The sequence below is a fragment of the Emys orbicularis genome, chromosome 10 (genome assembly GCF_028017835.1).
Source record: "Emys orbicularis isolate rEmyOrb1 chromosome 10, rEmyOrb1.hap1, whole genome shotgun sequence".
Taxonomy (NCBI): Eukaryota; Metazoa; Chordata; order Testudines; family Emydidae; genus Emys; species Emys orbicularis.
This window is the reverse complement of record NC_088692.1, coordinates 85,922,297-85,949,191: the sequence shown is the minus strand read 5'-3', so window position 1 is coordinate 85,949,191 and position 26,895 is coordinate 85,922,297. Positions and strand designations below refer to the sequence as shown.

The 26,895-nt window shown below is 44.2% G+C and overlaps 1 protein-coding gene across 1 annotated transcript in view; it reads right to left on the bottom strand.

The window, feature by feature from the left end:
- Window positions 1-10,594, bottom strand: part of SMAD6 (SMAD family member 6) — a 72,223-nt gene extending 61,629 nt beyond the window's left edge. The window contains exons 1-2 of the mRNA XM_065412254.1: window positions 9,790-10,594; window positions 1,984-2,040 (exon numbers count right to left, since the gene is read on the bottom strand). Of these exons, the coding sequence (XP_065268326.1) occupies window positions 1,984-2,040; window positions 9,790-10,594 (862 nt within the window). The remainder of the gene's footprint in view (window positions 1-1,983; window positions 2,041-9,789) is intronic.
- Between the last annotated feature and the right edge of the window lie 16,301 nt (window positions 10,595-26,895).

Genomic DNA, 26,895 nt, shown 5'->3' with positions numbered 1-26,895 from the left:
TTATTCTCTTGCTTACCCCTTTAATTAAGCGCTCAAATGTTTGCTCACAGATTATTTTTTCAGTCAAATAAACCCGTGAAGTACATCTCACTGTTTTCCATACCTGCAGCACAAGTAGCTTCTAAAAGGAATTAATTTTGAGCTTATTTTTTTTTATGTAATGTCAGCTTAGACGACCAGCCCTTTCATTTTCCGGGACACTCTTATGGCTGGACTTCTGGTGTGACCCATTAGCCATGACGCATACTATCCTCAACTGCAAAAAACACTGGGAGTTACTTCTCTGGGTGAGGTTGTGCCTCTCAGCAAGGGGTGGCAAATGCACTGCACCACCCCAAGTGTAGTCCCAGGAAGCACTGTGACTCAAACACCCCGCCAGGACACAGCTCCCTCCCGAATTCCCTTGCTCTGGGGGTTAGTAATTTGCTGCTGGCCCAGACCATCAGGGAATTATGAAACTGCCCACCCTCCCTGCCTACCTGCTCCAGGATGTAGAGTAGTGGTGGGCAACCTGCGGCCCGTCAGGATAATCCGCTGGCGGGCCGTGTGCGGCCCGTGGGCTGCAGGTTGCCCACCACTGATGTAGAGAGTACCAGGCACACAACACCCATGTGCTCCTAGCCCGGCCCAAGGTCTGAATAGCCTGCGCAAAGGGTGTAAAGGAGGTTCTCCTTTCCCATTAGGCCTTGCATAGTTGCACTGTGCACGCCATGGTCCAGCCTTTGGCTTTTGTTGGGATTTTTTTGGTTGCTCAGTTTTCTTGTTAGTTGTTCTGGGGTTTTTAGAAAAGATCAAAGGCGCCATTTTGAACTCTTTACTCAGTCCTTTGGGTCTGACTCTACCTCCTGTATGACCCCACAATTCCCAGTCTGGTGTTCCTGGGTGCACCTCTCAGTAAGAGACCTCAGAGTAATGTATTTGCCAAGTGTGTCCTTATCTATTTGGCAAATACTGAATGTTTCCTCATCCCGCCCGCTCTGTGATTCTAACAGCTCTGTGATGACCATGTCTCTCTCTTTGTGTACTTCCTCTTTTGTGAACCAGCATTACTGACCATGGGAGAACTGGAGGAGTAAGATACCACTCAAAGTGACTATCATTGGAAGAATCTGGCCCATTGCCTACAGAGTCTCTCAAAAAAAACACATCAAACTTCCCCCCTTTGAGGTGCACTTGTTACTTCCTATTTACCTGGATACCGTGAAAGCCAGGGCAGAATTTGGCACAGCGTCTACTAAGGGAATATATGCTTTGGAAGGCATTCGCTATTGAATTTTGCCAATTTTAAAGTAGGTCACATTTTATGCTTCACTGTGACCAGATTTATTTCAATGATACTTTTAAAAGTCGGAATAATTCATTGGAAAAAATTAATTCCATTCAAATGTTTTACAGTATGGAGCTTAAAGAGCTCGTGTCTCAGTTTAATAAACACTATACTAATAATGCTTAGCGCTTACGTAGCACTCTTCGTCTTGAGATCTTAAAGAACTTTACAGTGAAAGTATAATCTTCCCTATTTTACAGGGTGATAGGCCCCAGGTGAGAGAAGCAGGACAGTTACAGAGCTGGGGATAGATCCCAGGAGTTCTGACCCCCACTCCAGTCTGCAATTCAATCTAGTATCCAATAAAAAAATTAAGTCTGATAACCAGTCATTACATCTTCATTAATAATGACAGTGTTTCACCTGAATGCAGATTATTCTGAAAAATACAGATGTAGCAAAGAATGTGTATTAATATATAAAACCATTGGTAATAAAGATATGATAAAAAAACATACAGGTTATTTTATTTTTATTCATGTATTTCTGATAACTTGTCAGCTGATGCTTGTTCAGAATTAGTGATGACCTCCACGTTCCTACATTTTGACATTTGCCTGACACACCAGGCTGGAAATGACCCCAGTAGAAAACAATAGAACATTTTGGTTATGAACTGTGAATGTCCTAAGAGTTTGTAAAGAGAAAATACTTACCCAGTGGCTTTTGCTCGTCATGAGGAGACAGCCGAGAATAAGGAGGCGGGGGAGACTCTGGAAAAACAAGACCTCATATTAGTGCTATATCAGGTTAAAAGTTCAAACCCTCAAGTTTTCCCTCCTAGGAAGTAATATTTTGGTGGTAAGGTAAATCCCCATTTATAACATGGCAGAAAAGTCATATGCAAATAACTCTTGGCCCAGATATTTCAAAAGCAGCTGGTGATTTTTGGTGCCCAATTTAACACACCTGTAAGGGGTTTCCAAAAGCGCTGAGCACCCACCCTCTGGAAATCAGGCTCCTTTAGATTAGGGCATCTCCAAAAATCCAGTTACCCAAAATCATCAGTCCCTTTTGAAAAGCTTGGCTTTTATCAACTGGTCATCTGTCTAAAATAATCCTGTTTCAAAACATAAACATGGGTTTAACAAGAATTCGCTGGATATTGTGTCAAAGAGTAAGAAACTGCATAGCATAAATAAAAAGACACTATCTTAGGACATAAAAGAAAACATTATGATCCAGATTCTGATCTCATTCACACCAACGTAAATCCAGTAAACCCAATTAAGCAACTTAGGTCTGTCCCTATAACTTCCTAGATAGAATAAAAGGTCAGTAGTAATAGCCTACCATAATGGCATGTTATCCAATCTAGCAACACTACACCAGCCTTGATTCAACAAAGTACTTAAGCATGTGCTTAGCTTTAAACAGGAGTAGGTCTACTGACCGTTGACTTAAAGTTGAGCATGTGCTTAAATGCTTCTTTGAATCCGGGCCACCTACATAGCTCTTGGACCACTTACATAGATAAGGACTACTCAAGAAAATAATGGTTGTATGATAATGCCCTTTAATTGGTCAGACTTTTCTTTCATTGATCAGGCTTGAATAATGAGAGTATAGCCGTAGGAATATTCTACCTACCACCTGACCAAGATGGTGACAGTGACTGTGAAATGCTCAGAAAGATTAGAGAGGCTACAAAAAGAGAAAACCCAATGATGGGGGATTTCAACTATCTCCGTTTTGACTGTCACCTCAGGGCCGAATGAAGAGATAACATTTTTAGACACATTAATGATTGCTTTTTGGAGCAGCTAGTTCTGGAACCCACGAGGGGAGAGGCAATTCTTGATTCCGTCCTAAGTGGCACACACGATGTGGTCCAGGAGATGAATATAGCTGAACCTCATGGTAATAGCAACCATAATATAATTAAATTTAACATCTTTGTAGGGAGGAAAATAGCAAAGAAACACACCACATTTAACTTCAAAAGGGGGAACTACACAAAAACAAGGAGGCTAGTTAAAAAGAAATTAAAAGGAACAGTCACAGGTGTGAAATGCCTGCAAACTGCATGGACCTTTTTTAAAAACACCATAAGAGAGTCAAACTATATGTATACCCCAAATTTAAAAACAAACAAACAGAGGACCACAAAAATTGCTATCATGGCTAAACAACAGAGTAAAAAAAAAATTCTTTTAAAAATTGGAAGTCATATCCTACTGAGGAAAATACAAAGGAACATAAACTCTGGCAAGTAAAGTGTAAAAGTATAATCAGACAGGCCAAAAAGAATTTGAAGAGCAGCTAGCAAAAGACATAAAAACTAACAGCAAAATTGTTTTTAAGTACATCAGAATCAGGAAGCCTGCCAAACAATCAGTGGGGCCACTGGAAGATCAAGTGCTAAAGGAGCACTCAAGGAAGACAAGGCCATTGCAGAGAAGCTAAATGAATTCTTTACACCGCAGAGGACGTGAGGGAGATTCCCACACCTGAGCCTTTCTTTTTAGGTGACAAATCGAGGAACTGTCCCAGACTAAGGTGTCAATAGAGGAAGTTCTGAAACAAATTGATCCATTAAACAGTAGTAAGTCAACACAGCCAGATGGAATTCACCCAAGAGTTCTGAAGGAATTCAGACATGAAATCACAGAATTATTAACTGTGGTATTTAACCTATCACTTAAATCAGCCTTTGTACCAGATGATTGGCGGACAGTTAATATAATGCCGATTTTTTTAAAAGGCTCCAGAGGCGATCCTGACAATTACAGGCTGGTAAGCCTAACTTCAGTACCAGGCAAATTGGTTGAAACTATAGTAAAGAACAGAATTGTCACACACATAGGTGAACACAATATGTTGGAGAAGAGTCAACATGGCTTTTATAAAAGGAACTCATGCCTTGCCAATCTATTTGAATTCTTTGAGGGGGTCAACAAACATGTGGACAAGCGTGATCCAGTAGATATAGTGTACTTGGACCTTTAGAAAGGTTTTCACAAGGTCCTTCACAAAAGGCTCTTAAACAAAGTAAGCAGTCATGGGAGAAGAGGGAAGGTCCTCTCATGGATCAGTAACTGGTTAAAAGATACAAAAGAAAGGGCAGGAATAAATGGTCAGTTTTCACAGTGGAGAGAGGTAAATAGTATGGTCCCCCAAGGATCTGCAGTGGGACCAGGGCTGTTCAACATATTCATAAGTGATCTGGAAAAAAGGGTAAACAATGAGGTCACAAAGTTTGCAGATAATACAAAATTACTCGAGATAGTTAGGTCCAAAGCAGACTGCAAAGAATTACAAAGGGATCTCACAAAACTGAGTGACTGGGGCAACAAAATGGCAGATGAAATTCAGTGTTGATAAATGCAAAGTAATGCACATTGGAAAACATAATCCCAACTACACAGACAAAAGGATGGGGTTTAAACTAGGTGTTACCGCTCAAGAAAGATCTTGGAGTGATTGTGGGTAGTTCTCTGGAAACATCCACTCAATGTGCAGCAGCAATCAAAAAAGCGAACAGAATGTGAGGAACCATTAGGAAAGGGATAGAAAATATCATAATGACATTATATAAATCCATGGTACATCCACACCTTGAATACTGCGTGCAGTTCTGGTCAATCCATCTCAAAAAATATATTAGAATTGGAAAAGGTACAGAGATGGGCAACAAAAATGATTAGGGGTATGGAACAGCATCCATTGGAGGATTAAAAAGACTGGCACTGTTCAGCTTAGAAAAGAGATGAATAATGGGGGATATGATAGAAATTTATAAAATCATGAATGGTGAGGAGAAACTGGGTGTTATTTACCCATTCACACAACACAAGAATTAGGGGGTCACCCCAACTAAATTAATAGAGAGCAGGTTTCAAAACAAAGGAAGTTTTTCTTCACATGATGCACAGTCAACCTGTGGGACTCGTTGCCGATGTTGTGACCGTCAAAAGTATAACTGGGTTCACAAAAGAATTAGATAAGTTCACATAGGTCCATTAATGGCTATCAGCCAAGATAGTCAGGGACACAGCCTCATGCTCTAGGTGTCCCTAAACCTCTGACTGCCAGAAGCTTGGACTGCATGACAGGGGATGATGGATCACTTGATAAACTGACCCACCAGGGCCATTCTTATGTTCTTTTTTTTTTGTTATATAAATTTGCTTTCAAGAATGTAACATTCTAAAAAGTGAGAGCCAAGTGCTATTGGCAGGGTCATATCAGTTAATTCCTGTTAAGCAGAAATTCCCACTGGCTTCAATGAAGAGTTCTGCTTAAAATTCAATGGCCTAATGTGGCCCCCAGATTATTGAGATTAGCGTGTGTTCTTCAGTTTTCTACAGTGACCTGAAAACAAACGGTTTTGGCAACACAATGACCCCCTAACCTATCTGCAGTTCAGTTTGGATCACTTTATTAAAAATAACCTCAATCTCCACAGTGTGATGGTTTTGATTTGGACTGCAGTCATTTACTGCTTCTGCAGAGAGGAAAGGTCCTACATCTTGAAATGAGCATCAGTAACCATAATAAAACAAGAGCACACAATTCTCTTACTCTGCTCCAGTGCACAGGATCTGCACAGCCAAGTCCACTTTCTCCCAAGTATTTAAGAGCCTCAAAGAACAAAAAAAAAGTAGCCAACATTCCAGATTGTGGTGATTCTAAAGGAATGGGATCTAATTGCATTAGTTGTGTCTGCAAAATGTACTTCTTATATTCTAAAAACAGACTTATCGCTGCACTAGATTTCCTCTGTCACAGCACAGACAGCATTTTCACACCCTTCTGCTAGTTACACACTATAAACCTAGTGATAAAGGGTTGGGTATACGATGTGAACACACACATCAGAATCCAGAGTAGGCAGACAGACATGTTTGAAGAAAGGGCATCAAGGCCAGATCCAACTCTTACTGATTCTCATTTCCAGATTGCCCTCAATGGGAGCAAAATCCAGCCCCAAGTGGGTGGGTCCCAACACAAATTGGCAGTATGAAAATGATAAAAAGACCATTAAGAGCTGTGCTGTTTCTTTGTGGTTTTAATTCTACATTGTTTGGAAAGCTTTTACATAAAAAAGGAACTTGTAAATTTCTACAGATGTAGCCTTCTCTAAGGTAAATGTAAATGCACATCTGCTACAATTAAAATGTGATTTCATGTTCAGGCACCTAATAATCTTCTGGGGAAAGAACTGCATTAGTTCTCTGCATAAAATACAGTCATTTCTTACCAAAAAATGGCACAGAGCGAAACAGGATTTCTGCTTGCAAAATAAATAAATAAATAAAATAAAAGCTCTTCCCAAGAAAAAGTCACATTAACATGATATTTAATGTCCTTCCGGATTTCTGTTCATAACAAACTAAAACAGCATTTATGCATGAGCTAATGAACCTCAAGAAACTTCAGACTACGTGAAAGTTGAGAATTTTCTTTGGTCAGGACTTTCCATCTTAGAATCTCTTTCATTCTTCTATTCTCACCCTGTATTTTTACACAGAAAATGGATAACTAACCTCCATTATTTAGGGTGGGCTATTTGGTTCACTCTGCCAGGTTTTCTTTGCACTAAAACAGCTATCACAAAGGAGTATGTGCTTTCCCCCACCCATAAAGACTAAACTGGCTGGAAGAAGTTAAAAAAGGGGTCACTGCAGCTTTAAGAAAGGCAGCAGTAATTGCCTAGATCCCCAGTCAGTCAGATAAACAGCTAGTCAGACTGGCGCCAGCAATATGCAAACTGCATATTATCACCACTTCTTCACCTAAATAGCAGAGGGGGACCCTCCTTAGGAAAAAAGGGCTTTTTAAGTACAACTTGAAACTGATCTCAATTCAAAGGGGATAATGCCAGGCCAAATAAAAGAAAAGTTTTTGTCTGTTTAATGCCTGTATTCTTTGCTTCAGCAAACCTATGTTTTTCTAGGCTGCCTTCTAAAGTCACTTAAAAGTTGTGTCTCCTTCAGTGTGATTTAGATAATAGTAATTTTGTGACTATAATTACAGCAAAATAACAAATGGGGAAGCAAAGAGACTGGGGTTTATTCCTAGATCATGGAGCTTTTGGGAGAAGGGGCTTTAAAAACATCAGTTGTATTCGTGATTAAAGTATTTCTTAAAATGTCCATCCACAGATATGAAACATGTCTATGATCTGTTGGGTTAAAGGCAGGCACCTTTTAAATGAGTACAGACCTCTCCAAAGCACTGATCTCAGCAAATACACGGCTCTGGAAGTTTTCCTGCTGTCTCAAAATGGGGGGCAAAGACCGGGGGAGTGCCACTCTTTCTGGTGTCTTTTTAAAAGCATGTTTGGAGAAGGAGCCCAAGGAAAAGTCCAGTTTGTCTCCCTCAATGACAGAAACTACACCGAGCCTTATCAAGCCACGCATCAATGAGCGCCAGTTATGTGCACCATGCAACCAGAGCCCAGCCGCCTTCTGAAAAGAGGGGCTGCTGGCTCCCTTTGGGGAGGGCTAGCTCGAAAAGGGGTGACTGGAAGGGGGTATGAGACTTTCTCCAGCTCTGGGAGCCTTCGGCCTCTTTGATCCCCCCCCCCCTTGTTTATAAACCCCTCATCCTCACACAGGCAAACTCCAGTGTTGGGGGTTAATTCATTCCGGGGAGCTGCCTGGCCGGCTGTGTAATGCCTAAAAGTGAACAGCAAACTGAGTAGATTAAAGCTACAAACTCACCATGGGCTTTGCCTCGTGTAGGGTCTATTGCCCCAACTGGCTGCTACCTCTCCCTCCCTGCCTGAACACACACACATGCTACTGGGACAGTTGTGGCCCCTGGGGGACAAAAACAACAGATCTCAGCAAGTAGGTAGACCAGCACCAGGGGAGCAGGTGAAATGGGTCTCAGCCGGCTCTCACCAAGATACCAGGGCAATAGAGCTTGCCATGTTTGCCCCACGCCAACAGAACTCACTTGCCTGTTGTCATGTGGCTTGTGCAGACCAGCAGGGTGCAAGGGGGCTGGGGCTGAAACCTACTACTGGGGACCCGCATGGCTTCTGTGTGGAGCTCACAATTTTATCAGCAGCAATTGAGAGCAGCCTTCTTCCTCCCTCTGCACTAGTGCCTCCTACTGGCCTTTGCACAATGGGAAAGAAGCGCCCCTGCCAGACTAAAAGGGAGACAGAGGCTGCGGGGGGGTGTCTATGCTGGGTTGCCTGAAAATGCACACACAGTTCCAGTGCACTGAGGCATTCTCAAACTCCTTGAATGGGTGGAAAAATACGATTCATAACATCAACTGGCTGGCTGCGTATTAAGAGTGTTTCCTTGACTCCATTTGGAAACAATGGTGCAATTCATAGACTACACCAAAGCGGTGAAAATCAGGAGGAAGTTCAGACCTGACATACAGACGTAGGTACAACATATTATGCACACGGGAAAAGGTTCTGCACCTTCCTAAAATCCAGTCCAGCAGGGCTAGGGCTAAACAGCTACACAGAAAGTGTGAAGGCGTTTAACTGCAAGAGATTTGGAGATCCCACACCAGCCACTACACTGTTGAACACTATCCCATTGTGAATTATCAACAGCTAAATTTCAACACAGGCTTCTAAAACATCTGTGATGGGCTACTGATACAAGCAAAGAGCATTATATCTTAAACCTAAATCAGGGTACAAATCATCTTAATTAAAACAGAAAATAATGCTCCTGGTGTTCCTAGAACTAAAATATTCCTTCCCACTTTAGTTTTGGTTGTTTGTTTTAAACACCTAACTCACCGATCATACCATCTTTCCCTTTTATGAAAAAAAAAAAAAAAAAACCTCTGGGGATGAATAGTTCCTGATGGCTGCCTACACAGAAAACTACAATCTAATCCAAAAAGGGTACTGGAATATGAGCAAAAAGGTGGTGTTGCCAATTTTCTTGGCTTTAGGGCTTTTGGCTTGTGTAGGCCTTTATGCATCTTTGCATCTTCCCCTTAACTCTCAAGCCTAGATATGGTTAGATCCTTAAAGCACCAGTGATAAGCATTTTTGATAGAGGTATCAGATTCAAGTGCTAGTTATTGCGGCTAATCTGAGGCAGATCTGACAGATTTTGCTCATGGTTAAAACAAAAAATCCTGCAAAGAATCGTACTTGGGGGTGGGGTGGAAGAGGACAGACAAAAATAAAAACTGACCCAGCCCTAGCCAGGTGCACCTGGGTTGGCCAACCATCTGTATTCAAACGTACATCGTACGTAGCGATTAAACCAAGCGGGGACTTTAGAGGAGGGCTCCCCAACACCGGGCTTAGAAATCGGGCTAATCTCCATGCCATTCCCCCCCGCCCCCCTAGCTGGACGGGGCGCGATCTCTGCTCTCGGGCTGGGGTGGGGGACTGGCATGCTTAGGGCTCCCAGACCGGGGTGGTTGTGAAACCACCCAGCGCCCCGTCTCCCCTAGGCGGGATGTCTCTGCGCACCCCCAAGGGAGACCCCCCCCCCATCCCAGACCTCCGAGGGGCCGCTCCTTACCTGGCCCACAGAGCCTGCTGAAGTGGTAGGGGTTGCAGCAGACCGTGGGGCTGTCGGCCAGCCCGAAGCTCTGGCACTCGCACAGCGGTTTCAGCTCCGCCGGGTGCTGCAGGTCCGGCCAGCGGAACAGCTTGCCCAGGAGCAGCTGCGGGGGCGCCGCCTGGCCCCCCAGGCGCAGCTCGGTGCGGGAGACCAGGACGCAGCCGCTGGGCATCCCCCCTCGGGACTCCACCGCCTCCACCAGGCTGTCCAGCGACCTCTCCTTCAGCCGCTTCAGCAGCGAGTAGGTGACGGACTTGAGCTCCTGCTCCAGCAGCAGGAGCCGGGACCGGGCCTCCCGGCTGCGGGGCTCCGGGGGGGCTCGCAGCGGGAAGTCGCAAGACCGCAGCTCCCTGTCCCGGGAGGAGGCGCCCGCGGGCCTGGGGCTGCCCGGCTCCCGCTCCTTGAAGAGGCAGCAAGTCACTGTTTTGCATTCGCTCTCCTGTGCCCACCACGGGCTCTCCTCTTCCCCGTCCTCCTCCTGCTGCTGCCCGGGGCCGCCCCGGGGCCCATCCCGCTCCGCCATGGGGCTCCCCCTGCCCTCCTGGCCCGGCTCCCAGGCGCACAGCTCCGCTGGGTCCCTCGCCAGGTTGCGGGTTACCGTGCGGATTTCCGAGGAGGGGTTTTTCTCCGGGGTTTTGCTGCGGCTGGTGCCCCCACCGTGGTCCTGGCTCTGCCTGGAGCTCCCATCTGCCCCTTCCCTGTCCGGGATGACACGGCTTCTCCAAAGTCGCCGCACAAGACCTGAGCGTTTGGACCTGAACATACGACAGCTCGGAGCTGGTAATTTCGGGGGTTGGGGGGTTGGATTTTTATTTGATGCCCGCTCCTTCCCCGGCGCAAGCCCCGCGATCGCCACCACGCATGGAGCGGCGGCCCCTCGCAGCGCCGTGCAAAAGCCTTGCACAGCTAATCGCCGATAGATTGCAACAAGGCTGCAACATGAGGGAGACTGCGGGGAGGGGAGGAAGAAAGGGCCGAGAAGGCGCCGCGGGGGGCTACATCGACACACACTGGGGGTCGCCTGCCAACGCTCCTTTGCAGCGGCTGACCCGGGAAACGCTCAGAAGATGCCCTACATTGACTAGCAATTTACAGCCCAAGCTAAAGCAGCCAGAGGGGTCACAGGCAAACGCGGCTGCTGCTTCTCAAACACAAATCCTGCCTTGCAAACTAGCCCCATCAACTGCGTTTCTTTGCCATTAAAACAGTGAAAGGGGAGAGGTGGCAAATCCGAAACGGCTGCTCTGGATCAGTAAACTTGCACCAGGTCCTAGACTTGGAGTTGTTTCCCTTTAAAACAAAAAAAAAACAAAAAAAAACCACGCACGTTTCAACATATGAATGGAAATTGTAAATATCCCGGAGAGAGCTGCTGGAAATCCTTAATTAAGGAAAACAAAACACACAGAAAATCCAATCCACTATCCTGCACGTTGGAGCGCCTGGAATATATGGTCCTGGAGCAGCCCCCACCCCAAAAAGTGACTTCTGCTTGCTCTGTTGCGATGGGATCTGTTTAAACAGCACTGTGCCTTTCTTTCTTTCCCCTTCTCCCTCTCTCTCTCTCTCTCGCTCTCTTTCTCTCTCTCTTTTTTGTTCTTCTAAAACACACACAGGGCCCCCTAGGAGAGGACTGGAGTCATTGGCTGCCTCCCATCATGTGCCAGTCTAGACACTTTGGCGGCTCTCTGTGCACTGATTGTTGCGCAAACAAGGTTTCAAGTTTCTTAACTCTTAAAGGAAAACACGTCCCTTGCAAAGGCGCAGGCACGGGGGACGGGTTTGTGGGGGCATATTCGTTCCCCGGCGGCGTGACAGCCCGCCAGCCCCTTCACACACACACTGACCGTTTGCTAAAAGATGGACCCCGAGCAAAAATGTTAGGGGAAATTCGGGGATCAAAAAAAAGTGCTTGCAGGTGGAGGGAAAACTCTTCAGCTGAACTCTGGTGTCAGGAGTAACGTGCGGTGTGTGGCGCATCTGGTCTTGTTTCAGCTGGTAAATGCGAAGTCATATTTATAGCATCCACAACCCCTCATTTTTTAATTGTATAAAAAGCAGTGCCTTGCACATGCCATCCTTAATCACTGGCGGCTGAAGAAGACTTTGATCTTGTTTGGCAAAAGCAGGAGGATAATGCATGGGCATGGACCAACAGCGAATCCCCACTGAACTAACCATCACTGCAGGGGGGGAGAAAATACGTGTCTTTTAATGCTTTGACGACCCAGGAAGTGAGCCCCCTCTTTGCAGATCAGCTACGCCACTTTTTAGCTTAAACAAAAAGTACCTCTGTTAAAATGTTTTCTCTTCCTGCTGGATACACATGTAGTTCCAAGAAGTGCTTCCCAGGGACACCCTTGAGTTATGAGGCTGCTTTTTATTGATGTTATAAACAGTAACTCATACACAACCTTCAGGGCTTTTGTTTAGGTTTTATTCATTATTGGTCGTCTATGGAGGACGAGGATTATTGAAGTAGTAGTTTAGCAGGAGCAATCGTTCTGCAATTCATCACCAAGCCTTTAATCTGTCAATTTCACTTTGACCCAGTCATGTAACATTTCACTTGAAATAACTTTCTGTTTAACATTAATTTACAACCTCCCCACTAGGGTGGCGGGTTGTTTTTTTGTTTGTTTTTTCTCCAATTGGCCTTTTTGTTTTCTGGTTTAAGATGCTGCGCCGTTTTACAATTACACTAGGAAAACTAGGTCAGGAAAGCATGTCTAAACTATGAATGTTCTAGCTAGAACTTCAGCACATGAAGAGTTAATGTAGTTTCCTCCACTGGAGTCAGGGAGACTGGGACACACCTCCTGGATGTATTAACTTGTTCAGGGTGGCAAAAGTTCAGGCTTGTAAAGTCACGATTGGCTCTCAGCAGAAATGTGCCTCGCCCCTTAAATGCTGATTAGTTGGGCCAGTGAACTGGAGCAACCTACTTTATATCACAGATTGTCACTGAATGAAAGAAATTCCGTTATCGTCATTGGTCCTCAGCGGTATTTATGCATCATGCACCTTATGGTGGTTAGTATATTATGGTATAATGTATAGGAACTTGAAATAAAAAAAAGCAATCCATGATTTTAGCATGCACCAGCACAAGCCTTTGCATTCGGTTTTGTCCCTGTTTATAATCTGCTCCAGCGTAGATTTAATTTGTTACTTGCTAGCTTGGCCTCAGAACCTGTAGCTCTCAGCATTACTCTAGCTTTAGTTCTCGGCAATTTGACTACCTCATTCAGGAATAAGTCTCACCCCGGAATTTAGGAGGCTTTGGTTTAGATCTTGGATGTTACAGATCTGTGAACAGTGTCTCTAGTTTAATTAGAATGCCCAGATCCCAAGTGCCAGAAGCACCAAATAAAACGACCATGAATATTGGGTTAGAAAATACTAGTGGGAGATTAATTATTAGCTGGCAGCGAATTTAATTATTCAGATGACACCCTATATTATGAGCACTTCAGCAGGTTGTATGTACGTTTCTCTATCACAGATCACAACAATGAAGCTGTATTACAATGACAGTCCACTAGAGGGAGGCACGGGCAGCTCAGAGCTGCGGTGTTTTTGTTAAACACTTGAAACAACGTTTTCTGGGGCAGAGAAATTGATTTATTCCGCCCATTAATAGGTTAGAGTTTGTTAAAAGTAGCAGCAGCTTTCTCCTGCTAGAAACATAATATTTGGCGTGAAACTGAGTGGCTAACAAACGTGCTTTCCTGAACTTATTATCTCAGGACTAAAAAAAGTTTATTGAAAACTAGATGGGCTTATTATAGTTAAAATATGACTTATAATTTGTATGACCTTTCCAATCTCATTGAATTTCACTTTTAAGTGGCAACCGACCTTTTGGGGAGATTTCTACGTGATACTGCAAACCTGCCGCTTATTAAATGTTACCTTCATTGTACAACATTTTTTATGTTTACCTTGCCAGGAAAGGACATGTATAAAAATGTGTAAATATCAAGGGAGAGGCTGCTACGGTAAGATAACTTTGCTCTGGTCGTGAACACCTGCTTGAATGATGTTCGCAATGTAACTCTCTCATAACACAGTATTCTAAAGGGGCACAGACATTTTGAAAGGTCGCTCTTGGGTAGCAGGAGACCCTTCCAAACTCCTTGCCAAACATTTTTTATTGTGCTACAGGTAGTAAAAGAGTTCTCGACAGGTCATCATTTTTCTGTGCTTTTACCTGCTCAATTCCCCTTTCTCTGTTCATTCTCAAACATCAAAACAAGGTCGTTTTGCAGCTAAGGATGGAGGTTTTTCACAGACACAAATGCTTACCGAAATAATTGTTTGGGAAGTCAGAGCTATACATCAGAGACAAATATAACCAACACGTATAACAGACCCCGAGACCCTTTAACGCTGATCCTAGAACCAGTTGAATTTTTTTGATAACATACACAAACCAAACATGTTCAGAATTTCCCCCCATGCCACCTACCCCTCCCATTCCCAACCAGTGATTGAACTGGTCCGGACATTTTAATGAAAATGAAATTTCAATCAAAAAAATAATAAAAAATAAAATTAAAATGTTCATGATTTCTTCCCTCTCCTCTGTTTCCTGACCAACTCGAGGCAGCAGCATGGTCTTATGAGTGCAGCTCTCTGCAAGGACCCCTAGGCCTGATCTAAACACAGAGTTGCATGACTTTAACCAAAGCCGTGATTCTAAACTGATTTTGTTAAATCAGCACAACTTTGTGAGGACACTTAAACTGATTTAAAGCTGGCCTATAGCAGTTTAGCTTGCCCCTGTACAGTCCAATATAACCAATTTTAAACCAGTATTAGTGTGTCCACACAGGGGTTTGTACTGGTTTAGCTACATTTATGTATAGACAGATCCCTTTTGACTTTGGAATTCTCTTCCGCTCCATTCCAAATCAGCCCAAATGTATTGACCTGCAGGGCAAGCTCTGCAACTCTTTTTTTTTTAAAGCGGGCTGTAGGGTGGTGCTTGGAAAGTGGAGTTGCCTTTGGGAACTGAAGGAAACAGGGAGTTTGGGTTGGGTGATGTGACTTTGCTGCCTGGCTGGTGTGTGCTGGGTGGGACTTGGGGCTGTTCTGGTTTTCTATGGTTCTGACCTGTACATTCCATTGAGGGCAGCGTGCCTAGAGCTTGGGATAGGCATCTTTTTCTGATCTTAAATCAAAATAAATGAACACCACATATTAAGGGCCTGTCTGCAATGGGATATGTGTTCTGCTGTAGCTACACCGAGGCAAACCTCCCGCGCAGCTGTAATAGCAGGCTGGCACTGGGGCAATGGTCCTATACTGGGCGTTGCATTATATCTTCATCAGTACAGACATCCCCACTATAGACAGGCCCTTAGAGTCATAGGGCACCATGCCACCCTGGCATCAGCTGGCACTCCTCCACGTAATTTCAGTTGCTCCTGTTTACCCCAGGGGTCAATTTGGCTCCAAGTGATGAACCCTCCTATATCATTTCCATGACAAAAAATAAAATGCTACCCTCTGATTGTCATTATTTATTCTTTGTCTGACCATAGCTCCTAGGAGCCCCAGTCATGGACCCCAGTGTGCTAGGTGCTGTACACACACAGAACAAAAAGACAGTCCCTGCCCCTAAAGCGCTTACCTGGCACATCTCTGACACCCAAGGCTCCAAAGGGCAGATTCCTTGACCAGTATTTTTTCAGTTTCCCAACTTACGCTTCCATGGTTTGAGAAGACAAACTAAAAAGAGGTAGAGAGGAGAATTCATCATTTCAAGTGGAAATGCTTGAAGATCCCTATTAGCAGCTAGCTGTGTGACTGTATTATATATTGTGTGTGGCGGAAGACAGTTGTCATTGATAACTCATTGCACTTAGCCCTGTAATAAATCCACTTTTTGTTTCTGTTGGTCATTCCAGCACCGTATTCGAACTACACTGCTGCCTCATATAATGAATACGAAGCCAGAGCATCAATTCCATGTGTGTGCATGCACCCGGGGTCTCTCTCCAAGTGGGGAGAACACCCCATCCCTCCCCACTCAAACCTCTCTCCACCTCCGTAGGGTTTTCAGGGCTTTAGGGGGAAGAGCAGGGGATTAGCTATTCTCTGCAGTACTGTCCCCAGCAGACCCACTAGGTTTCTATGCAGAAATCCAGTTGGGAGTGAATACAGGGAATCTCATTTGAATGTTCACTCACTGGGCATGGAAATTATGTCATGTGACAGACCATGATAATACTAGGATGTCTCCTTGCTCAGTAGTGATCTGCAGCCTAACAACACTTTGCACTTATCTAATGCTTCAAAGCAATTTACAAATATTAGCCAACGCCCCACAGAGGCAGGTAAGTATTATCCTCATTTTGCAATGGGGAACCAGGGCAGAGGTTACATGATTTGCTAAGATCACAGAGGAAGTCCGTTTCAGAGCTGCAAGCAGAATTCAGGACTTCTGAGATCCAAGGGCTGTGTTTAGACCATACCCGGCCTCTAGCTACTCAGAATTCATGCTTTTTTATAGGTCAGAACTTGATGGACTTCAATGCCTTTAAAAATTCGCCAACTCTTTTCTTTCTAATATCAGCAAACTGGTGCCCAAATTAGACCGTCACAAATGTGCAATTACTAGTGGCATCTAAATATAAAAACCTGAAATAGTACCTCATTTAAGTAACGGACCTGTTATTGTTTTGGCAAGCAAAGTATTATGCTTCTCAACAGTGTATAATCATCCTGCATGCAGTATAGCTCAAAGAACAATGGAGCCTTCAAGATAATAACTCAGGCCTGCTATCATTGTAAGCACAGGTATGCAACATAGGAGTCCCAATTTGACTAAATGTGCCATCTATTTCTTTTTTTTTTTTTTTCAACAAGATCACATTGTTTGGCACTCTAAAATGGAGCAAGAAAAACAGAGACCTCAATTGTACTTGTCATAATGTACATATAATTTATAATAATGTTGGTTATTAAAGGATTTTAGTAATTAATAGTGGTGTGTTATTTCTTTTGCCTCTTATAAAGGCAAACATTCTTGCGAGATGCTCTCGAGCTTGTCATATAGGTCTCATAATAAAAGCTGGATAAAGCATTAGAAGGTTTTAAAAGTTTGCCAGTTACCTAAAATGGATCCTTTTTTTATTCTGCCCACAGGTACTGTACAAGGTCAAATCCTCTAAGGCCTAGAAGGACCATAAGTGGCCCCAAAGACAGGGGAATGAATCAGACTGTTTCTCCTGCCCAGAGAGAGCCAGGATGCAGATGCATTATGCGGGGAGATGGGAGACAGAGCACAGACCTGCAGTGGCCGCCACACCAGCATAAGGGGAAACTGAGGTCAAATCCTGCATATAGGGACCATTTTATTTTATTCTTTTAATAAGAAAAATAATCTGGTAATTTGCTAGATTTTATACCTTCGGTATATTTAAAAGGCTTTAAACCGAGTTAAACTAACAGATAAGAAGAGATTTAAAAATAATCTGAATGATTAACATTGACGTTTAAAAACATCCCTGTATTTTGATCTGATATTATTTGTATTGCAGTAGTCCCTGGAGGGGTGAACTCCGATCAAGCCCCATAGGCCAGGGTGCTGTACTTACATGTGGTAAGAGTCGAGACAGTCCCTGCCTCAGAGAGTTTACAGCCTCAATGGACAAGAGAGACAAAGTCTAGGAGAAAAGAATTATCATCCTCCCTCTTTGACATATGAGGAATTGAGTCACAGCCAGCTTCAGTGACTTGTAGAGTTGGTTTGAGAAATTTCCACAGAATCCTGTTCCTTCAGAAGATGTGATTCCTTTCAAATCAAAGTCTTGCGAAATCGGGTTGCTTTTGCCTGAATTTTGTTTAGGAAGAAAACCAGAGGGGAAAAAAGTTCTGACCTTGCTGAAACATCCTGGTTTGACATTTTCTGACTGGAACATTTTGATTTTTCATTTTTAAATGATTTCGTTTTGAATTGTTTAGCTTTTGTACTATATTATATAATACAAAATTGAAACAGAACATTTCAATCATCCCCATACACAAAATGCCTGGCCTGCTGCTTCATAAGGAATTTCAAAATTCGGGAGTTCCAATTTGGAACCAAACCAAATTTAGAAATCTTGAAATTCTTCGGGAAACCGTTGGCAAGTCACTAGAGGATAAACATCCTCTAGTGACTTGCCAACGGTTCCCCAGGAAGACCCAGAGAGCTCACACCCTGCCAGGCAGTAGAATACAAACATGAAGATCAGAGGCGGGGAGGGAGACATGGAAGAGAGAAGTCATCTGTGCGTCCTGCTCCCCTTCCTTCCTGACCCTGCAGCAGTCCCTCAGCCGGGGCTCCCAGAGACTGGGGTTCATGGGATCTAAGCAGTGGAAGAGGAAGGGGGCAGGATGGGCGGTGCGTTTACCTCAATTGAATTCAATTTCCTGCTCTGCCACAGACTCCCTGTGCGACCTTGGCTGAGGGACTTCGTCTCTCTCCATGTTCCAGTTCCCCATTTGTAACATGGGGATAACGCCCCACCGCCTGGGGGTGTTGGGAGAGTGTTACATTAAAGATTGTAAAGGTGCTCTGATACTACAGAAGTATCTACCCTCCCAGGCAGGAGATACCCCCCTAGATAGATTTATATACTGCCCCAGCGTGTGAGGCAGGGAACTGCCTGAGCCAGCCAACAGCAAGTGCCAAGGAGAGGGGAGTGTCTAAAGCCTGCCCTTCTCAGCGAGTTAGGCCCCTATGTCCCTGTGAGGGTCTGGGCCCTAGATGCTGCAGGGATGGGTGCATTACAAATGCCTTAGACCAGTGGTTCCCAACCCTTTCCTTGGCAGAACCCCCCTCCCACCTAGTCGGGAGCCCCTCTCCCATTTAGCAATTTGGGAAGGCCAGGAGGGTGCGAGCCCCCAGAGCGAGAATACATCTGCACCTATCGTAGTACTGCTTCCTGGAGTATTAGGTCAGTCTCCCTCCTCTCTGGGACTGGCTCTTGGGCAGCTGTCAGTTGCTTGCCCACTGGCCTCTGTGCTGCTAGGAGAGCAGGTAGGTAGCAAAGAGGCACGAAGGGGAGAGCAAGTATTTTCCCTGCAGATCCAGGGCCTTTGTGGGTCCTGGGAGGCCTCACCCCCTGCTGCTTCTACTACCCTCATGCCCCCACCAGCAGGAGAACAAGGCGCTGAGTATGGGGAAGAGTTAATGGAAACTTGACAAGACAAACTTTGCTGAGTTTCCAGGCCTTTCAAAGCCCATCCCTCAAGTATCAGCTGTGGGTGGGGCGAGGCTAGGCCGGCCTTTCCAGGGCTGTAGTAGCATTTCAACATGTACAGTCTTTATTAGGGACCACAGCCTCAGGGCCTGACAGCAACAGGCATATTGCAAACCCCAAGCAGCAGATAAAGATGCTTTTCTCAATAGATTTCCTCCCTGCTCTCTTCCTTTCTGCTGATTCGTGACTATCATTCCTACTCCTCCTCACTGGTTTTCTCCATTCTCTCTCCCCGGCCCCCCTTTCTTTCTTTCCTCTTTTGCCCCTGAAAGAAAATTTCTTAGTGCTGCAAAAATTTTCAATCCCTATTCAGTACATAGCTGTGGGCAGAAGAAAAACAACAGAGACTCCAATCTGCAGACAGCACAGAGCTAAGAATATGGTTCATTGTCTGGCCTACTGTCCCCTCAAATGTCTTTGACTCGGACACTCTCATAACGCAGCCAAAATAATATTTTTAACCCCCATATCTCATGGTGTAATTTCACAGTCCAGCAAGAGATGATCACAGCAGTGATCATAAATCATGAGTGGCTACCTTAAAACACTTGCCATCCTCCTCCCTTGAAATACTGGACAATTAGAAATACATCCTTACTATACAAGTTGGATAGTATATATTCCAGCAAGTATTCTTCTCTGGTATTATCAAAAAGGATAGATTGTAACCCAGATGGAAATCTCAGGCTGATTTTAAAGAGGCCAAATTCACATCCTGGGTCATGTCATTTTCTGCCAGCATCCAATGAGGTCCCAATCCCCAGAGACAGAAATAATTGCAGTCCTCAAAGATTAGGACTTCTACTTCAGGGCCTTCTCTAAATCAAAGCCATGGAAAAGCCAGAGCACAGCAAAATATCACAGCAGACATTTAGTGTAATGAATACAGACTTCTTAGGCTTTTTAAAAGAATCTGCATCAAATGTTTCCTGTATGTTACTCCAAAACTCCTCCGATGTGCTCCAAATGAAATAAGAAGTTGGATGGTTCTTAGCTCTCCTGTCGGTTTTAGGAGAGACATTGAAATATGGAAACCAACTACAGGCGTAGCCCAGCTAACAGTTTCTGGTGGTGCAGAAAATGAAAAGCAAAAATCACAGATTATAGGCGCAAGCTGCTCATGGGCAGACACAGCTAGGTAATGTCAGAAGAACAAGAGAAACCAAACCTAAGCAGCGCTTTCTGTACCCTAAAAAGGGTGAAGAACTAGAGACCTACCCATTGGACCATCCACGCTCTCTTCCACTAAGCCTGAATTGCCGTGTATTGTATGCACATTATTTCTAAAGTGGTGCATAATATGGCGGGACCGGTTGACTCAGGGGAGCAGTAATAGGTCCATGCACCCTTCATTTCTAGGTCTCCAGTTCAAAGCCTGCCCAGAATGGTAGCCCACAAAATGTTGTTACCATCCGATTGCCGGGCAGTGAAATAAGGTGGGTGGTTTCTGCTCGGTTTCCAGTGGGCACGTGTTCACCAAGGGCTGAATGGGTCACGGAGACAAGACCATCCCCTTGAGCTGGTCACAACAGGAAGGGCCTTAGACACATTGGCAGGGTCATGTCACTCTACCTCTGCTTTACTTATTCTGGGGGCGACCCAGGACTTCAGCCTCCAGGGTCCCAGTCCAGCCCTAATTTCACAAGGATGTGAGTAACAGGTAGGGTCAATGCTCTGTGTTTTGTAGCATAAAAACAGAAGCACTGCTCTGGGGGAATACACTGCTAGCCACCAGACCAGCCTGCTGTAACATTGGGAATTATTTTCAGTGCTTACAAACTAAGTAGGCAGGACAAAGGGCAGGAGGGGTCTCCTGAATCCCAGTCTGGTGCCTTATGCACTAGGACACACTGCCTCCCAATACACACGGTAGGGCTGAGCAGGCAGAACACATGGTGTTGACAGTCTTGCACCACACACAATGGAAATGAATGAGCACGACTATGGCGTTTGCAGTGATCAGTTTCCAGGGGGCATGGCTCTGACCACTGAGGAGGCCCCACTGGAGGAGGGATAAAAATATGGTAATATGGGGCCATATCATGACTGTGGCCATGTGCTCATGCAGACGAGTGAGCTGCATTTGTTATCCTTACCAAAGGTGGACAGAGCCTGGGCTCCATCCCTCCAATACGACAGCCAGTGCAGAAGAGGCAGTAATCTGTGCTGGGGAAAAGGGCGGAGCAGTTTACTGGCCCCATTAAGCAGAGGTGGAAGCAGGGACTCTCAATCACAATTCAGTCCCTGCTCTGCTCCAGGGACAGCACCACTCTGTGCTGCCCTTCCCACTGGGAAGATGCTGATCCAGGCTGCGGTATACACATGAACTAAGAGTCCCACGGAGCCCACGTCTCAAGCTTCATTTCTCCCATTCTTTGATATTTCCAGCTTTAGATAGACAAGAGGGTTGAGCAGTTTGAATTCCGCTGGCTCTGTTATGACTACAGGAGTCAGATGATATCACAGAAAACAGACACTTCGTTCAAATCGGAAGGGGAGTACAGCAACCAGTGTCCACATGGGGATACATTCTACAATAGCTACCACCCATAACAAACACATCATATTTTGTCCTTTTTATCAGCATTTATTCAGCAGCCTGTGGCAACAGTTTGCCTTTCTGGAGTCTTTTCCAGGCAGATAACACCCAGTGCTGAAACGACTCTTAATTTTTTTGGCACAATTGTTGTGGATTGTCATTTTCCATTTGGAAACGTTCGACAGTAACAAAAACACTCTGGCTTTGTATGTGCCACAAACCTGATCTAGAAACAGACTGGGCAACATGCCAACCCAAATTAAAAAAAAAACATTTTTAATTTAAAAAAAATTGACTTTAATTAACAAAACTCTCTTGCCCTCCACTGCAAATGGCTGAGGGGCACCCGTGCTGCCATTGTAGCCCCGTGAGCTAAAAATGTGGTGGGATGGGATGAAAAGGAAGCATAACTTGACCAAAACATCAAAGCAGACCTGAGAGAGGTCAGATATAAATGGTATTCTGTCCTTTTATGCAATAGTTTGCTCTTCTATTTATGTTGGTATTTTCTGGGAAGAGCTGGTCAAAGCCAACTAGGGCAGGCTTGTAAAAAAGATAATTTTTCTCCCTTGGAAATCACAAAGACAGACGGACTGGGCTGCTGGCTTTCCTCCCTCCCCTAGATTTGCTGCCCTGGGCAATTTGTTCTGTTGCAGCAGCTCTTTGCTGAAGTGACTGGCGTCTGGTACATTTCAGAGCAGACGCCAGTCACTCCAGTAAAGAGCCGCTTACCACATCTTTGGTAAATATTTTCTGCAGTGGTGCAGTAGGGATCTTATAGGGCAGCACTGTTATTTCATAGTCATCTCCAATAATAACTCAAATGGAGCAGTGCAGAAATGCCACAAAATACCAATCAGCAAAAAGCTGCTGGAACAGAGCAAAAGTTTGGAGCAGCAGGAACAGGGGAAGGAAGAGGGGGAAACTGCCCCTGAACTTCCTAAGAAAATGAAAACTATTAATTCTGAGTTACTGACTAAGGGGGATCATCAAAGTTAGAGTGAATGGGTCCACTTCAAAAGGCCCATTCAAATGTGCATGTTGGTCAAGCACCAGATACTCGGGTGCTTCCCCCAGACTCTATCCAAACCTCTTGGGTCTTCCAAACTGGGATGTGAATCTCATTAAAAAAAACAGGTCTATTCTAATTAGAGGTGATCAAAAGTATGGGGAATTTTTTTTACAAAAAAATTCATCCCTTTTTTAGTCAAAATGTCAACCACCTCTATTTCTAATCATTCCACTTTCTGGTTGAATTGCAAGCTCTGCAAAGCCAACTCAGGAAGGAAAGAGGTATGTGAACATGGAAAGTGATGGGGTGGGAAGGAAGGGATCTGACCTGAAAGTCCTTGGTGCTCATGGGTGTAACAGAGGGTACATCATCTTTAAATATACACCAGGCAGGTCAGGGTATCAATAGAATCCTAGGTGTTAACGGGAATAAACTCTGCTAATAAAAAGGAAGATTTGGTTCAAAAGTCACTCCGGTCTCTGGAGACCTTTGTCTATCCTGTTGCCCATGATATGCCCGTGGAAAGAGATCCCCCATCTGAATGCTGTATCCATATATTAAGTGTTTCACTGCTAAACAGTGAAGAGAAATCTCTCTCCAGAAAACCCCTGTGAGAAGAACAGAAGCAGTGGCTTATTTTCCAAAACATCTTTAACAAAAATCTGCCTCCACACTAGGATGCAATCTCAGACATTGTTGTAAGGTGGTGTATGCCTAGACCTGGAAATCAACTTCTCTTTCTCTGTCTCCACAAAACAAAATCTCTTTGCAAGATCAAGATCAGTCAGATAATCCCTGTTGTTTCCCACCTGGGACAGGACATATCTACCTCCCTTGTCAAATCCAATCCTATTTCTTAGGACTCTTAATTGAGGATTTCCAAATCTCTCTCTGCATCTACAACCAAGCTGAGACACATTTCTAAGGCTTCTCTTAACATTTGGGTAACACTCCTCCAAGGGGCCAGGTCCTTAGCTGGTGTGCATTGGCACAGCTCCATTGAAGGCAATAGGAGCTACACCGATTTCTACCAGTTGAGGTGCTGGCCCATATATTTAAGTTCACCTGTCTTTTGTGAATGATTACCTGGGGACATACACCAATACCGGACCTAGACCTGGAAGCTGACTTTTATTCACCCTATTCAAAGTACATTGGTCAGCACGTTTCCGGTGTAGAATCTATAGACAGTGCTTTGGCAACTGCACAGAAACAAGTATCTGCAGAAATTCATAGAAAGCTTTAAAAACTTACCCATAGTTATCAGTTTTTAGATACTTAAAAGAACACTCAAACTAATAGCTTTCCATGGCCCCTCAGGCTATATACACTGATAATATGTGGCAAGGACACCCACATCTATGTGGGTGTATTACCTGTTTTAAAATGTCCTTTAAATAAAAGTTGATGGTTTTTAATAATCTGTTTCTTTTTATTTAATTAATAAGTAGCTAGCTATTAATTAAGCACCTCTCTACACCAAAGAGGATTAACTCAGAGAGAGACAGAGAAAGCCGGGGCGGATGGAGGAAGGTTTGTTATTAATTTAGGGCCCCCAAAGCAAGCTGTCAGATTGGGTGCTCAGGAGGCCATAGTCATATGACGGATACAATGGAACAATACTATTGCACTTTTCAGCTGCACATGGGATGTTTTCAATCACCACTGAAATGCATCCACCTCTGATCTGGAGCACAGCAGCTGTTTAACAGCGCACAACAGCCTAAGACAGGAAGAATTTAGGAAGGAAGGTAATTATTTTGACTAAAACACCAGGATTAGGTCATGACCTATATATTACCTGAAAGATGCAACTGCCAACACAACTGAGCTCTCTAGCCCCACAACTGGGCATAGGTTCTGTACCTGGCTCAGACTTAAGAGTGTTGCCGACTGAATCACCAATATTTCCACTCATATAAAGTTATTATAATGGGTCACAGTTTGGGAAAACAATAGAATGGATTCCCAACGATCCAGACAGAGATGCCCCAAAAGCTTCAGGTAACAAGAGGAGCTGGATCAGCATCCTTTGAAATGCAAGCTCAGGGTCTTCACACCCTAGATGCAGATATTAAATACATAGTACTAAATAATAACAGCAGCGATCACAGAGCTAGTTATGAATAGCGTCATTAGACAAACAACAAATGTTGCTCTCTAAGGCATAAAAGCAAGGGTAGCATTTTTATTAGTTGAGGTTTCTTTATTTTTTATGGCCTTATCCACAAATGCAGAGAGCCAGAGGGAATTATTTCTTACTTACATTAAAGCAAAGAGCCAACAGACCACAGCAGCACATCCACCCCTCCTATCATTACTTCTTCTCCAGGATTTATATTATTCTCATTGTTAACCCTTGCCCAATGCAGTTATCCTTACAACACACTGAGTGCTCTATCACTTCTAAGTAGCATTAGTATTCATTGTTATTATTGCAGCATTTAAAGTATATTTTGATTATATTAAAAGGAATGTTTTGCCAGCCAAGAAATGTCCATGATGTAATTTTTTGATGCTAATGCTGCTCCCAGGAACGACAATGATGACATTAGCACTGGATTCCAATGAGAGTCAGATTAGGTGCTTAAAAATACATCACCCTGTGATTACCTGGGATGCTCTTGCTCTGCGCCAGGGTTAATGTGAGGGCAGGAAATTGTTCATAGGGGCCCTCTATCTTTAGGTCTGACAGAACCTGAAATTGGAGGCCTTTGAGAGAGGCATAAGGCTGTAGATCCCAATGCTGCTCCCTTAGTGGGAGTTTTGCCATTGATTTCAACGGAAGAAGGACGGGCTACAAACCCCGTTGCTGCTTTGGATCAAGTCCCGGGTGGGTATTTTCATTGGGCAGGAGGTGGTAATAGCAGGGAATGGTCTATTCACTGGCCATTGACCAGTAATGGATATTGTTAGGATGGATGCAATAAATGCCCCAATCCTGGAGTTAAATTATACCAGCAGACCTCCCCATGGTCCACTCCCCAGGATCCAATGGCAGGCTCAGCGTCTGCTCCCACAGCCCTTACTCACATGAGTAATCCATGAGTAATACAAAAGTGGCGCTCAATGGGATTCCTCCCAGGAGGGTTGCTGAATCAAGTCTAAAGAACATTTATCTATACACAAATATACTCTTAGTTAAAGAAACACAAAGACAAGAAGGTTTTTAAAACAGTTTTTAAGCAGCTCAGTTAAGAATATTAGAGGTCTTTGCACCCTAGACGTTTCCTGTATATTGGCCTGTTCCCCTTAACAGCTAATCTCACTGAAGCTTGCAACATTATCACCATGGAACAAATGTGCATGATGTGTCATTATATTGAGTTTAGTTACATTTCGTTGCTGAGGGGTTGAAACGTTTATTGCAAACTCCATTTGCTACAAAGAGTTAAGATTTCACTTCCTAGCCTGTTTTTGTTTCTATTCACATGTCAGCGCCTGTCATTTTTTTAGTCAATAGGACATGTCCAAGGGATGGAGACAGACTGGGTTAGTCATTCTGACCATGGGTCGCCAGTCACTGAGAACTGCCTGAGGTCATTTCCAGATATACCACTAACAATGAGAGGGAATCTAGACCCAGGAGACGTGCAGGAAATAGTGCTGAGATTAAAGACAGAGATAGTCCTCTACAAACGTACATTGGAAGAATGTTCCCTATGTTCTGTCAACAGAGTTTCTTCCTCGCTCAAGACTGTCTTTCTATTTTAAGTCTGCTTTCAAACCAAAAATGGTAATCCTATTGCTTAATGACTACCAGCCAAACTTGCACTACTTTGGGCTGCAGTTTTAGCCATAGGAGCTATGCTCAAGGAAATGAACCTACAAAAGCTGCTTTTGTTCCCGGAGTTGCTTTAAACAACATCTCCTTGTCATGGAAAGTCTCTGATAGGTTTGTTTCTTTGACCAGTTAAATCACTTGGCATTAAAACCAGTCTGGAGTCAGGGCCCTTGATACCATTCCGGGCTCTCTGCAACTGACAGTTAACACTGGTATAGGCTCTAGACAAGCTCAGTGGGTTACAGCCACACGGTCAGACTACGATACCCTCCTTACTGCATAACTAGTCCCATTAACATGAATGGGGCTGACTCCAGGAGTGAGGTATTAGTCATGGCAGAACCAGGCCCATTCTTTGCACCTCCACAGTTAAGGCTGGGTCAGCACTTCGATAACAGTCCTCCCATTTTATTAAGGGGTTTGAAATGCAGCCATAACTATTTGCTTCTATCTCTTGAAGCAAATTTGGGGC